This window comes from Balaenoptera acutorostrata, chromosome 10 (assembly GCF_949987535.1).
Source record: "Balaenoptera acutorostrata chromosome 10, mBalAcu1.1, whole genome shotgun sequence".
In the NCBI taxonomy this organism is placed as follows: Eukaryota; Metazoa; Chordata; class Mammalia; order Artiodactyla; family Balaenopteridae; genus Balaenoptera; species Balaenoptera acutorostrata.
The window spans coordinates 86,313,035-86,327,643 of record NC_080073.1 but is presented as its reverse complement, the minus strand read 5'-3'; the positions used below and the strand labels follow the sequence as shown (position 1 = coordinate 86,327,643).

General features: G+C 41.4%; 2 protein-coding genes across 2 annotated transcripts in view; one reads left to right on the top strand and one right to left on the bottom strand.

Annotated features, from left to right (window-relative positions):
* The window catches only part of LOC103016137 (uncharacterized), a 115,793-nt gene that overhangs the window by 75,873 nt on the left and 25,311 nt on the right, over window positions 1–14,609 (bottom strand). The window lies entirely within an intron of this gene.
* Window positions 12,916–14,374, top strand: H1-4 (H1.4 linker histone, cluster member). Its single transcript, XM_007177374.3, has one exon. It carries the CDS (start codon window positions 12,959–12,961, stop codon window positions 13,616–13,618), a length of 660 nt encoding a protein of 219 aa, XP_007177436.1. The 5' UTR covers window positions 12,916–12,958; the 3' UTR covers window positions 13,619–14,374.

Below are 14,609 nucleotides of genomic sequence, written 5' to 3'. Positions count from 1 at the left end.
AAATGGAACCAATGATGATCGCCCACCTCAGAGGATAGATGCAAAGATTAAGCGGGGATAATGTGCTCGGTACATAATAGACACTGAAAACCATGCCCTCTCTTCCCTTTATTTCCCCTTGTATGTCTTTGGCTTATCTCTGGATGTATCCGTTATCTATTGCTGCATCACAAATTATCCTCAAACTTAGCAGCTTCAGGATCTGAGAGTAGCTGAGCTGGGTCCTCCGGGTCTCTCACAAAGCTGCAGTTAGGATGTGGCCAGGACTGCAATCACCTCAAAGCTCAATGTGGGATTGATCCACATCCAAACCCGTGCACATGGTTGTTGGAGGGACTCAGTTCCTCAAGGGCTGTTTGTTAGACTGAAGTCCTCAAGTTCTTGTTTCTTGTCATGTCGGTGGCTTAATGACTTTCTTCTGAGGAAATGAGCAAGTGAGAGAGTGCAAGTGGGGGCCCAAGATAGAAGCTACAACCTTTTGTAAACTAATCTCAAAAATGACACACCATAGCTTTTGACATATTCTATTTTTTTTTAAGAGTCTGTGCTTTTTAAAAATTTTTTATTTATTTATTTATTATTTTTGGCTGCGTTGGGTCTTCGTTGTTGTGCGTGGGCTTTCTTTAGTTGCGGCAGTGTGGGCTACTCTTCCTTGTGGTGCTCGGGTTTCTCATTGCGGTGGTTTCTCTTGTTCCGGAGCACGGGCTCTAGGAGCGTGGGCTTCATTAGTTGCGGCACGCGGGCTCAAGCTGCTCTGTAGCATGTGGGATCTTCCAGGTGCAGGGCTCAAACCCGTGTCCCCTGCATTGGCAGGCGGATTCTTAACCACTGTGCCACCAGGGAAGCCCCGACATATCCTCTTTGTTAGAAGCAAGTCACCAGGTGCAGCACACACTCAAGAAAAGGGGATAACTTAGGGATATGAACCCTCAGAGGCAGGGATCGTTTTGATTCTGTCAGAGGATCCCCACCACACTGGATATATCACAACCTGATTAAAAGAAGGTGAAACTGTCTTCTTGATCCCGCGTCTTTAAAGATGGAAGTGTACCTCTGGTTGAGTTCAGATACAAGGACTCATGCTCAGGCATCAGATTCGCAGAAATATTTGAATTTCTGATTGTTTCGGTCATTTGCCTGTTTATTCTCTGAAGCTGCTGTATGTCACTGGAAACTACAATTCCCAGGCTCCCTTGCTCTCTGTCTTCCAGTAGATATGACCAATGGGAGGCCCCAGTGGAACATGGTGAGACCAAGGTATTTCTGCCGTTCCTGCCTTTGCTTCCTGGGGTTTCTCCAGCCTCATTGGCACTCTTTGGTTCCAGTCCCACCAGAGAGCTGGTCTCTTGGTGGTCTCCACTCCTGTCTTACCAGCCTGTGTTGTTCCAGCTTCACTGGAGATCCAGCCCCAAGTCCTAGATGATAGCAGCACCTCTTTTTCCTTTGTCCTAGCTCTTGGAGAAGTGGCAACTTCTTGCTGCTGCTTATCTTTGGTTACTCCTCATCTCTCTTTTGGTTTCTTAACTCTTTCATGATCGGTTTCACTGATTACCTCTATTAAATTCATCGTATATAAAATCCCTGGAGCAGTTTTTAATACACTGACAAACAGTGGGACTGAACCCAACTGATAAACATTGGTCTTTCCTGAGCAACTCATGTACAGAGCAGTGTTTGCAGCAAAAGTTTTCTAAAGCATTTGCGATGCTAAATATCTGCCCTAGTCCTCATGCTGCTGGAAGTCCAGAGGGTGATTGCTTATTCAGAATGTAACTTCACCACTCTGGGCTTAAGTTTCCTGTTTTACAAAGTGAGAGGCTTTGTGACATCTGTGGTCTCTTAAATCCCTGAATATTAGGGTCTCCAGAATTTCTCCAATAGGGAAAGTTTAGGAACCATATTTTGGGAAGTGGGTGGAGGCACTTTATATGAGACCAAAGTTGGGGTGAAGGAGAAGAAAAGAAAACAAACAAAAACCCCAAACCCTAAGTTGTCCATGTCACAGAAGAGGGGGGTCACTGGTGGAGAGGGGGAAGTTAATGAGGATTGTACTATGACTTCATAAACTACTGTTGTCCTACAAATTGCTTCCCATTTCCTACTCCAGCCCCTGCTTTCTACCCCACCCCAAATCAAAGAATAGTGCTTAGAAATAAAGCTTCAGGGCCTCCCTGGTGGTGCAGTGGTTAAGAATCCGCCTGCCAATGCAGGGAACACGGGTTCGAGCCCTAGTCCAGGAAGATTCCCACATGCCGCGGAGCAACTAAGCCCGTGCGCCACAACTACTGAGCCTGCACTCTAGAGCCCTCGAGCCACAGCTACTGAGCCCACGTGCCACAACTACTGAAGCCCGCAGGCCTAGAGTCCCTGCTCCGCAACAAGAGAAGCCACCGCAATGAGAAGCCCGTGCACCGCAACGAAGAGGAGCCCCTGCTCGCCGCAACTAGAGAAAGCCCACGCGCAGCAACGAAGACCCAACGCAGCCTAAATAAATAAATAAAATAAATCTATTTTAAAAAAAAGAAATAAAGTTTCAAAACATGAGAATAAAATTTTACTGTACTTGGTATAACAATAATTTATAAAGGATGGCACAATTAGTCACTGGAATAATCTTACAAGGTGGAGAGACAGTACAGGAAAGCTCTCATAGTTTAAGTCCTTGGGCAAGTTACTTAACATCTTTGGATGCAGTTTTGTCTTCTGGAAAATGGTGTAATAATAGCACCATTGTGCCAGTGACTTGTAATAATCCTTGTTATTACAAGGATTAAGTGAGTATTTGTAAAGTGCTTAGAACATATTGTATTTACTGGCATATTGTATTTACTCTATGGTAAACTTTATAAATATATTGCAATATTCTAAATTATAACTGACTATATTTGTACTGTAACTGATATAAATTATATTGGAATATCATGGTTACTGTAAGTCTGGAGAATTCATATAAGAGCAACTGTGAGAAAAGGGAGGTTGGTGATCACCTAGAAAAAGAAGAGTTTGTAGAATGGTAACTTGTTCAGTGTGTCTTTTCCACAAAACAAAACACAGTACACGGGTGTCCTCAGGGTGGAGGAGCTGATTGATTGGGTGACCACTGCTTTATAAAAATATCCCTTATTCGAACTATATGCTCAAAAAGCATCCTCTAATCTGTATCTTGGTCTCCTGACCAGAAAGTATGTACACCTCTGATATTTATTTTCAATATCAAGGGCATCTCATTATAAATTAATTAATGGCATGGCTTATAAACTCATTTCATGTGAATTTAGGTTTGTATAATCATAGTAATAGGTGATAGATAATATGTAATATGCAGGGTTGTTTACTATGTCTCAGTATTATAAGCACTTCAAAAATATTTTATCAAATCTCAGCATACTCCTGAGTAGATAATAGCTGTATCAGTTAGATTTTGCTAAATTATATAACAAAAAAACACCAAATCTAAGTGGATGACAATGTCAAGGATTATTTCAGGCTCACATTGCATTTTTTTATAGATCAGTTGTGGTTCTGCTCCACATTTTCTTCATGGAGGGACCCAGACTAAAGGGACACGACATGAAAAGATCTCATTGCTCCTAACAATTCTGCTGGAAAGTGAGTACACCTCACTTCTACTCACATTTGATCTACCAAAGCAACTCCCATGGCAGTGACTGATATCGAGTTGGTGTGGAAGTATACTCCTCACAGGGGTAGGCATGTCATAAATCGATATCAGTGGGCAGGGATGTATAATTCTCCCAAAAAGGGCAGCAAAAATTGGGAGTAAAAGTGAAATCTACTGCACTATCCTCATGCAAATTTTAGACATGAGAAACTTGAGAAATAGCGTTTGGTAAATTTCTTAAAGTTGCAAACCTAGTAAGTGATAGGATTGGGATCTGAAATAGAGCTGTTCATCTACAGAACTGTGATAGCCAGACTCCAACATGGCCCTGGTAATTCTCATCCTCTGATATGCATGCACATGTGCAGACTCCCAAACTAAATAGGACGGACCTATAGAACTAATAGAATATTGTGATTTCTGTAGTTATGTCATAAAGGATATTGTGACTTCTGTTTTGCACTCTCTTGGATCACTCATTCTTGGAGAAGCCAGCTGTGATGGAGTGTGCTCTCAAGCAGCCCGATGAACAGGTACACATGCCAAGGAACTGAGGCTTTCTGCCAATAGCCAACACTGACTTGCCAGCCATGTGAGCCATATGAGACATCTGGGAATTGGATCTTCTATTCTCAGTCAAGTTTTCAGATGACTGCAGCCAGAGTAACATTTTGACTGCAATTTTATCAGAGATCCCAAGTCAAAACTACCCAGTTAAGTCACCCCCAAATTCCTGACCCATGGAAACTGTGTGAGATAATAAATGCTCATTATTATTTTAAGCCACTAAATTCTGGGATAATTTGTTATACAGCAATGGATAACTATGCCAAACTGTCACCAGGTATGAATTAACAATATTGTGTAAGTGGATGGAACTTACATTTACAAACCAGCAAATTCATATAATTTAGGGGGAACAGAGAGGGAAATGTAAAGGGATGCTGAGGGAATAATAGGAAGTAAGACAAAGAGAGAAAAGTCAAGAACAGAGAAAAGATACACAGGCTCAAATGCAATCTATTCTTGTTCTTTGAACCACCTCTTTTGAAGACACCAGCAACATCTTTGAATAAATAAATGTTGAAGAGATTGATTAGGAAAATGATTATGAGTTCAATATTAAGGTTAATGGAAAGGTAGTTAATATCTCTGAAGTCATTCTTTCTCACAGGGTCCACTTTCTAGACAGAAGAGAATATTTCTCAAGCTCTTGCCAGAATTAAAGGATCTGTGTTTTGACTCTTAAGAGTATATATGTAGTCACTTATGTTTTATATTCTTAAGCTCTTTTGGGCCAAGAAAGGATACCCAATCCTCCATCCCATCGCCAGATCCAAACTGCTCTCCACCTGCACCTTCTGCAAGGACCCTGCCTCCTTCCAGATGCCACAGGATTCCCTTCCTGACAGCCCAGGGGACAAATCACTAACCTCTCTCAGGCTTTCGTTTTGAAACAATAATGGGTTCTTGGAGTTTCCATATGCTTCAACATCCAAATTAAGTTTAGAATCATTTATTAGATTCACTCTTTTCATATTTTTTTGTTTCGGTTTTATTGATTTATTTAGACTTAGGCCAGTGAACAATTTAACTCTGAGTTTAGAGCGCAAAATGTGTGTGAGCTTGTGTGTAATGCAAAATACATAAGATACCAAAATATATACATACTCTGCAAGATATAAAGATAAAGAGATTAAGATCACCTCTTAAACTATACCTTCAATCTGCTGATTAAGACCTATTATTTATTAAATCAATTTATTTGGTTGTGATCAGAAATCAATAGATTTCTCTATTGAAATAAAAGAGAAAAGAGGAGAGGGAAGAGATGAGAAGAAGAAATAGCAAAGCAAATTGCATTTAAAAGGAATTTCTATTTCTCCCTCAAAGTTTTGTTTCAGTTAGGGCAAGCATGAGTGCATATGAGTGTGAGTGTATGATGTAAAATGTGTTTCTTACTGTAGGTTATAGTCAAAAAGAGTTCTTAAAAAAAAATAAATAACTGGCCAGCTATTGAATATTTGAAATAAACTGAAACCATTACCATTTAGGCTACAAAGCACCCAAAACTTAGTGGCTTAAAACAACTATTTTATTATACCCATAGATTCTTCAAATCAGGATTTCTGATAGAGCAGAGTGGAGTTGGCTTGTCTCTTTGCCATGATGTTTGGGACTTCACCTGAAAAGATTTGACCACTGGAAGCTGGAATCAGCTGGAGACTCCTTCTCTCACATTGCTGGTCCTTGTATTAGGATGGTTCAAAAACTGCTATGACTAACCAGAGTGCCCAAACGTGGTCTCCACAGGCCGCTTGACTTTCTCACAACGTGGTCTCAGAACTACCGAAATTCTTATGAGATAGATAGTTCAGAAACAGAAGCCTAAGTGTTCCAGCAAATAAGGCAGAAGCTCCATTGCTTTTTTTTTTTTTTTTTTTTTTAAAGGATTTTCTTATTTATTTATTTATTTATTTTTGGCTGTGTTGGGTCTTCGGTTCGTGCGAGGGCTTTCTCCAGTTGCGGCAAGCGGGGGCCACTCTTCATCGCGGTGCGGGGACCGCTCTTCATCGCGGTGCGCGGGCCTCTCTCTATCGCGGCCCCTCCCGTCGCGGGGCACAGGCTCCAGACGCGCAGGCTCAGCAATTGTGGCTCACGGGCCCAGCTGCTCCGTGGCATGTGGGATCCTCCCAGACCAGGGCTCGAACCCGCGTCCCCTGCATTAGCAGGCAGATTCTCAACCACTGCGCCACCAGGGAAGCCCTCCATTGCTTTTTAAGACCTAGCGGTGGAGGTCACACAGCCTCCCTTCCTTCACATTCTATTGGTACAAGCTGTCACAAGGTCACTCAGATTCAAGGGGACCAGAACTAGACCTGATGGGGGAGTGACAAGACACATTGGAGAAGGGAATGTGGGTCAGGAGAAATAGTTGCGACCGTTTTTGAGAAATTAAATTTGCCATATTATATAACCACGAGAATGTCCAGGATTGGTAGACTAGACAAGTAAATACATTGGGCCACATGTATAAAAGAAATATTAAACTGCAGTGCAAATCACCAAACTAGAGCTCTCTGCACCAGTATAATACAGAGGGATGGATCTTGTTCAGGGAAAAAAAGCAATACATGAAAGATTAAATACACTGTGATTTTGCACGTATACATAACAAAATCAGGCCAAACTAAAGCATTGTTTATGGATAAATGATGAATCTGTAAATGAAAAAACAAGTATATAATTTCCGTGAAAGTCCAGATAAAGAGCAGAAAGAGGGGACAGATAGTACCTGAATGTCTGAGAAACTCAGCACCCATATAAGCTTCATCATATTTTAAAGAGAAACATGTTGTTTGCTAATAATAAAGTAATTGTGCTTATGGTAGAAACTTTGAAAAACGATTCAAGTTTGGACACAAGAATAAAAATCACCTACATTTCCGCCACTTTGGCAAATCTATGTCACATTTAGGTATATTTCCCCCTTCTATGAAAAGTGTTATAACATGGTGAGATATGAAGAGAAACTTTTTTTTTTAAGGAAACTTTTTATTTTGAACTAATTTTAGATTTACAAGAAAGTTGCAAAAACAGTACAAAATGTTTCCTTATATTCCTCAACTGGCTTTCCCTAATGTTAATGTCTTACATAACCATTGTACAGTTATGGAGAACAAGAAATGGATGTTGGTGCAATATTGCTAACTAAACTTCATTTTATTTATTTTTTAATTCTTTTTTAAAATTTAATTTAATTTTTTTATACAGCAGGTTCTTATTAGTTATCTATTTTATACATATTAGTGTAAACATGTAAATCCCAATCTCCCAATTCATCCCACCCCCACCCACCCACCCCATCCCCACCGCCGTGTTAACTAAACTTTAGACTTTATTCAAATTTCACAAACTTTTCCACCAAGTCCTTTTTCTTTTCCAGGATCTTATTCAGGATCTCACATTGAATTTACTTAATGCTTTTCCTTAGTCTCCTCCAGTCTGTAACAATTCCTTAGTCTGTCCTGTCCTTTCATGGCCTTCACATTTTTGGAGTATTGATCAGTTATTTTTTTAAATGTTCCTTGAGTTGAATTTGTCTGATGTTTTCTCATCCCTGGAATGAGTTTATGCATTTTGCCAGGAAATATCACAAAAACGATGAAGTATCCTTCTCAATGCAAGGAGTTCATGATGTTGATATGTCTTACTATTTGTGGGGCTTAGTTAAGGTGGTGTCTGGGTTTCTCCACTGTAAATTCATTACCTTTCTCTTTGTAGTAGATAGATATCTTGGGGAAGATACTTTGAAACTATGCAAATCCTGATTGTCCTTCAAATTTCACTCAATGATTTTAGTATCCACCTGTGGATTTCATCTGCAACAAGGAAAAGTTGTCCATTTTCCTTATGTATGTATGTATTTATTTATGGATATATATTTTATCTATGAGTTAACATCCAATATTATCAATTTTTATTTTGTTGCTCAAATGGTACCAGCTTTAGCAATTAGTAGCTCCTTGAGAGTGGCTTGCATGGTGTTTCAACAAATTTTCATTTTATTTTAAGCATCTTGCTTTTCTGGCACCACAAGATGTTCCAGGCCCACCCTGTATTTTCCCTACGCCAGCCTTGGAGCCAATCACTTCTCCAGGTGGTCCTGGTTCCTTTGATTAGAGAATGATGCTTAAAAACCAAAGATTGTCTTCCAGGTGTGCTAATTGCTACTAGGGTGTCACTGCTTTTAGGTCTGCTCCACTGACAGAGCAAGGAAGTATATCTGTATGTTAACCCAATCACATACACACACTTCTAGGTGTCTATATCTATTAAACTGGAGATGTATTTTAAAATATGAGTTTATATTAATACTTCTGATTCTAATCCAGCACAAGTTTCATTTTAGCCAAATACTTCTTTTTGCACTAGTGAGAACACTGGATCTCATTTTCTACACTGTGTTTACTTCTTTGTTCAACTCTAGACACATAAGTAGTTTCAGAATTGTTAACCCGTAACCCTGAGAAAAACACTATTATTAGATTACAACCTTTATGTGTAGTTGCTTTTGTCTTTAGCCTTATAGTATCCAATCAAGATACTGTTTTCTACAGTTACTTAAGTTAATTTTTATCTTCCCCAATCCCTTTAGTGTTATTATGTAATAACTGTAATTTAATATAGTTTGGTTAATTTGTTAGTGCTTATATTCCATTCTGAGTTCCCTCATCTCTACTGCTTTTAATAGTGTGACTATTTTGCTGGTATATGAAGCATTACTATAGTTTTAAGGGTCAGAGTTATACAAAAAGACATACTCAGAAAACTGTCACTCCCTTCTCATCCCTGCGACTCTGTTCCCATTTCTCCCTTCTTTCCATTCCTTTATAATCCCCACCCCCATAGATAACAAATCCCTTTCATTTTTGGTTTATTCTTCCTGTGTATCTTTTGCACAAATGGGAAAAAAATGTATTTTCTTATATCTTCATCTTTCTCTTACAGAGGGTATCATACTATAGATACTCTTCTGCACTTGGCTTTTTCACTTAACCATCTATCCTGGAATTCATTCCTTAATAACTCATAGAGATCTTCCTCATTCATTTTTGTAGCTATATATTACCCAATTGTACATATGTGTCCTAGTTTATTCAATCACTTTTATATGTGGATATTAAAGTTTGCTCCAATATTTTACAGTTCCAAAGAATGCTGCAATGAATAACCTTGAGTATGCACCATGCCCCAGTTTTATTTGTTGAATTAAATAAAAATAATAACAATTTCTGAAATAATATATAGCCTATTTTAAGAAGTTTTCCAGAAATGCTCTATACCAAAAGCCAAGATAGAGTGCCTCTTAAAAGAGTCTACAAAGGGGAGGCTGTCCCAACAGATAGAGATCTACAGGTGGTCTTCTTAGCGTCACCATGGCTGCGATCATACAACATGCCTGCTCTGAGGAAGCTGGAGAAGGGCTAATTTGTTTAGCAAAAAAGCGCCTCTTGCCCAAACTCTGTCTTGAGTAATGCAATCATGGTAACCTACTGAAATAGAAAAGTCCAGAACCAAGTGCTTGATTCTGGAGCCCAGAATTTTGGAGTAAACGGAATCAAGTATAAGCCTCCCTTTCCTTTCAGCTTTTCCACAAATCTCGTCATTACTCTTAGCACAGTTGCTATCGTGTTCAAAATGGAAATGTTTGGGCTTCCTTGGTGGCGCAGTGGTTGAGAATCTGCCTGCCAATGCAGGGGACAAGGGTTCGAGCCCTGTTGTGGGAAGATCCCACATGCCGCGGAGCAACTGGGCCCGTAAGCCACAACTACTGAGCCTGCGCGTCTGGAGCACAGGCTCCACAACAAGAGAGGCCGCGATAGTGAGAGGCCCGCGCACCGCGATGAAGAGTGGCCCCCGCTTGCCGCAACTAGAAAAACCCCTCGCACAGAAACGAGGACCCAACACAGCCCAAAAAATTAATTAATTAATTAATTAATTAAAAAAGAAAAAAATTCAGGGCCTGGGGTCCTCTGTTCCCCGGGGGGGGAAAAAATGGAAATGTTTGCAGAGTGCTTCCCATTTTTTATGACTTGGGGTTTCTTAGAGGCTTAAAAACGCCAATAATAGGAAATTACTTTTTGTAGATCATTAGCGATTAATACACTTGAGAATATTTCATGGCTATAAAAGTTCAAGAAATTGCATGAGGAAGACTCCTCCCACTCTGGCCATATGAGATTGTACTGTAAGAAATACATTTTACACGGTGGCATCCAGCACACAATCAAAAAGCTATGCAGATAACTGAAACTACATGCTTTGGGCTCTGATACTTTGTATTCCATTCTAGTTCATTAAAAAGGAAACATTTTGGCCTTGTGCTACAAAATTGATTTTGCAACCTTTAATGATTGTTCAGACCTGCAGCCTGAAAAACACTGAGCAAATGCTTTGAAGTCAAACAGATGTGAGCTGGAATCCTGGATGCACCTCTTACCAGCAGTCTTCTTGGGAGGATTCAGAATTATCTGGGGCAAGACTTTGGAATCTATATTTAAAGCACAGGTACAACACACACATATACACACACACACATACAAACACCCTAGGTAGTTCTGATATAACTGACAGATCAATAGGAAAATAGAGCCTTTGGTGTTACTTCTATTTCAAATAAATGCTTGATGTAACAGTGGCAGATCCTCTACATCTTCTTTAAGCCTGTCAAATAGTTTTATTTATAGAAAACGCACTGCACCATAGGAGATGAGCATAGATGAGTTAAAAGATCACAGAATTTGAAGAATTTAAGTACCCCCAAATCAGAAGTCGTTAGGGATACATAGAAAAAAGTGAGGCATTTGAGAGAAAATTCCAGTGTGCTCTGCAAATTTCAACTATGTAGGGGAGTGGTTTTGCTTGTCATTGCAAATGAGCATAACCCCACTGCTCTGGGATTAAAGTGCCCATAAAATCAATTTCTGTAGTAACCATCAATTGGTCTGTTTTGGACCCTAATCCCCTCCCTTTTTATTTTAATATATAACAAAGCGCATATTTATTTTTCACTAGCATGCACAAATTACATTGAAAATGTTTACACATTAAGGGTTTAAAAAATATTGATAATTTATATGTCTTTTATACCAGATTCAGCATTAACTTAAACAAGACTCTTTTGAGACATTTCATTAATGTTGAGACATTTCATTAATGTTGAATCAAAGATCTGTATTCTTTTATTTCAGTAGTAGAGTCTGTTGTGTGTGGAGAAAATTAGGGGCAATGGAACTAAAAATTAATGTGATGTCAAATGCCATGTTACAACCAGCTACACCCACAGAATTGTATCCTATCACCTTATAGCGCTGGCCAAAATTTCAAGTACATGGCTTGCAGTTTTTAAAGACAATTCCATCCAGATCATTTTCCAGGAATAATTCCTTTAGTTGGGTTTTCATTGCCAACGTGTACACTTTGGTGATTGCCAATATGTACTACCTAAATAAAACCACTTTTTCAAAGACCTTGCAAAGGATATCTTCAGAGGACAAAAACTTAACGTGGATGGTCCCTCAAAGCTCTGCTTCCGAGCTGGAAATCTGAACTTCTCATTCGATCCTACACGGAACTTGTTTTCTTTCTGATGGAGCTCCGGGAAGCATAGGGCCATAATCTTCATGAGTGAAGCCATATTTGCTGTGTGGACTAGTCATTCATCAGTTATTCAGTGATAACAGGGTCTGGGTTTCTCCAGTAAAGGGAATAGATATGTTATAATCTACAGTTTCCATTTAGTTCCCCTTATGATCAACGCTTGAATTCCAATTCTGTAGAGTATATTTCTGTTTGATCCTGAAGCATTTGCCAAAAGAACTCGGCAAGACCGCAAACAAATTCTTCCAAGTGCACCTCCGCTTCCAGTGACTTCACAGAAAACATCTGCGTGTTATTTGAAAATTAATCCTTTTCCATCTGTGTATCCTGTGTTTTGGACTCCCTTTCCTTCCCAAATATCCTGAATTCAAGGTATCTAAACTCATGGAGCAGTTGTCCAGAGGAGGAGAAGCAACCGCCCCTCCCCCAACCCCTGGGAACAGACAGGAAAAGAAATATCCTAAGGAATTGTTTAAAAACCCAGACGCAGCAGACAGAAATAAAACCATGGCTGCATACGTTGATGTCCCAGGGGTCCAACATTTAACCTCATATGGGCAATAATTTGTTTAGCATTAAACTAAACCAGTTTGATGAACTCAAATGCCCTCGGCTCAATAGGCAGGACTCTCAGAGGAGCCTGTGTTACTTCCCTCACTTAAGTGCAGATTTGTAATAAAAATCCTAATGCCAGTTACATGCTTTTTGGACCTATAAGAACCTAACCACTTGGAGAATCATATTTGAGAGGTCAGAAAACTCCACAGTTAAAGATCGGTTTATAATTTACGAAGAAAATAGAAAGTTTTGTTTCTCTGAGTTGAAATTTGACAAGCACGGCGGGAAATATTGCTGGGTTTTGGCATAAGGTTTTGTGCTTTCCTCATAATTTGAGACCTGAGTGAAGCCTGAGACTTCGGGGATCATTTTCTGGGAAAAATTGGGCAATTCAGTGCAGAGAATTTTGATATTTTTGGCATTTTTTGAGGTGTAACAAACACAACTCGGGATCCGAGAGGACACTCTGAGGCTGCCAGCGAGGCGGGCTGGACAGCGCACCAATCACGGCGCAGCTCCGCCCTATATAAACGGGCGGGCGCAGCGGCGCGGCCCGAGTCCCGGCCAGTGCCTCTGCTTCCGGCTCGAATTGCTTTCCCAACACCCGCCTTCAACATGTCCGAGACTGCGCCCGCCGCGCCTGCCGCACCGGCCCCTGCCGAGAAGACGCCGGTGAAAAAGAAGGCCCGTAAGGCTGCAGGTGCCGCAAAACGCAAGGCGTCCGGGCCCCCGGTGTCCGAGCTCATCACTAAGGCTGTCGCCGCCTCCAAGGAGCGCAGCGGCGTGTCTTTGGCTGCGCTCAAGAAGGCGCTGGCGGCCGCGGGGTATGATGTGGAGAAGAATAACAGTCGCATCAAGCTGGGTCTCAAGAGCCTGGTGAGCAAGGGCACTTTGGTACAGACCAAGGGCACCGGCGCCTCGGGTTCTTTCAAGCTCAACAAGAGGGCGGCCACCGGGGAGGCTAAGCCCAAAGCCAAGAAGGCGGGCGCGGCCAAGCCTAAGAAGCCCGCAGGAGGAGCTAAGAAGCCCAAGAAGGCGACGGGGGCGGCCACCCCCAAGAAGAGCGCCAAGAAGACCCCAAAGAAGGCGAAGAAGCCTGTCGCCGCTGCTGGAGCCAAAAAAGCAAAAAGTCCGAAAAAAGCGAAAGCAGCCAAGCCGAAGAAGGCGCCTAAGAGCCCAGCGAAAGCTAAGGCGGTGAAACCCAAGGCGGCTAAACCTAAGCCCGCCAAACCTAAGGCAGCCAAGCCAAAGAAGGCAGCAGCCAAGAAGAAATAGGAAGTTCCTTTGGCCTAAGGCTTAGAAGTTCGACACAACCCAAAGGCTCTTTTCAGAGCCACCCAAAGATATCAGGAAAAGAGCTGTTGGCACATTATTAAGGGGGCGTGGCTGGGAGAAAAAGGCAGCAAGTGAGGGGCAGTCCTCCCCAGGGTGGGTCTTGATGGCAGCAGCTGTAGTACAACGTGACAGTCCCTTTTAGGAAACTGGTAATAGCGTGATTAGACTGACCAGGGAACAGGCCTGAGTGTAAGCATTTTGTTTTAGGCTCCAGGGTGCGGAGGGATTGGAGATCGCTGGTTGGAAGTTGACCCCACTTCGCCCCAAAGGGCGCGGTAAGAGAGAGCACAAACTTAGGGGCAGGAACTCTCCCCCCAGTATACCAGGCACTACGTTCTGTAGGTGTCTGGAGACTACTAAAGTGAAATTTAAATGTTTACTCCATTGCATGAAAGATGGTTTATCATTTAATGAGCCACTTGCATTTTCTTTGGTTAACAAGGACATGCCGACAGGCAAAATTGGCATGTTTGCGGGAAAAATACTCCCAGGTATTTTAAGCATCATGGTTTTTTAATAAGTAACAAAAATCATCAGGACTTCTGATGGAGAGCGAAGAGATTAAGGATTGTGAACTTTTAAGAGAGTGACCCAGCCCAGCACATTATGTGCAAGTGGTGGTTGCTTATTGATTAGCTGCCCAGGGCGCGGGGTAATGTGTTTATCGAGCTTGTTCCCCAGCCCCAGCTGGACATTAACACGGCGACTAGTTGCGGGGCCCGGACCAATGCACGAAGTTATCCAGAGGAAAAGAGAAGTTGCTTTCAGTTACAAACTTAAAGCTAGCGTGTTGTCACTTCCTTTCATCTCCTTGCTGTGAAATATACCGTGCAGGTGCTTCAAAAGGCTATTTGTACTAGCTATGGGTAGTCTAGTCTAGGCCCCTCTGATTGGGTCAAAGCACACTAACTAAACAGCCAATGAAAAAGTA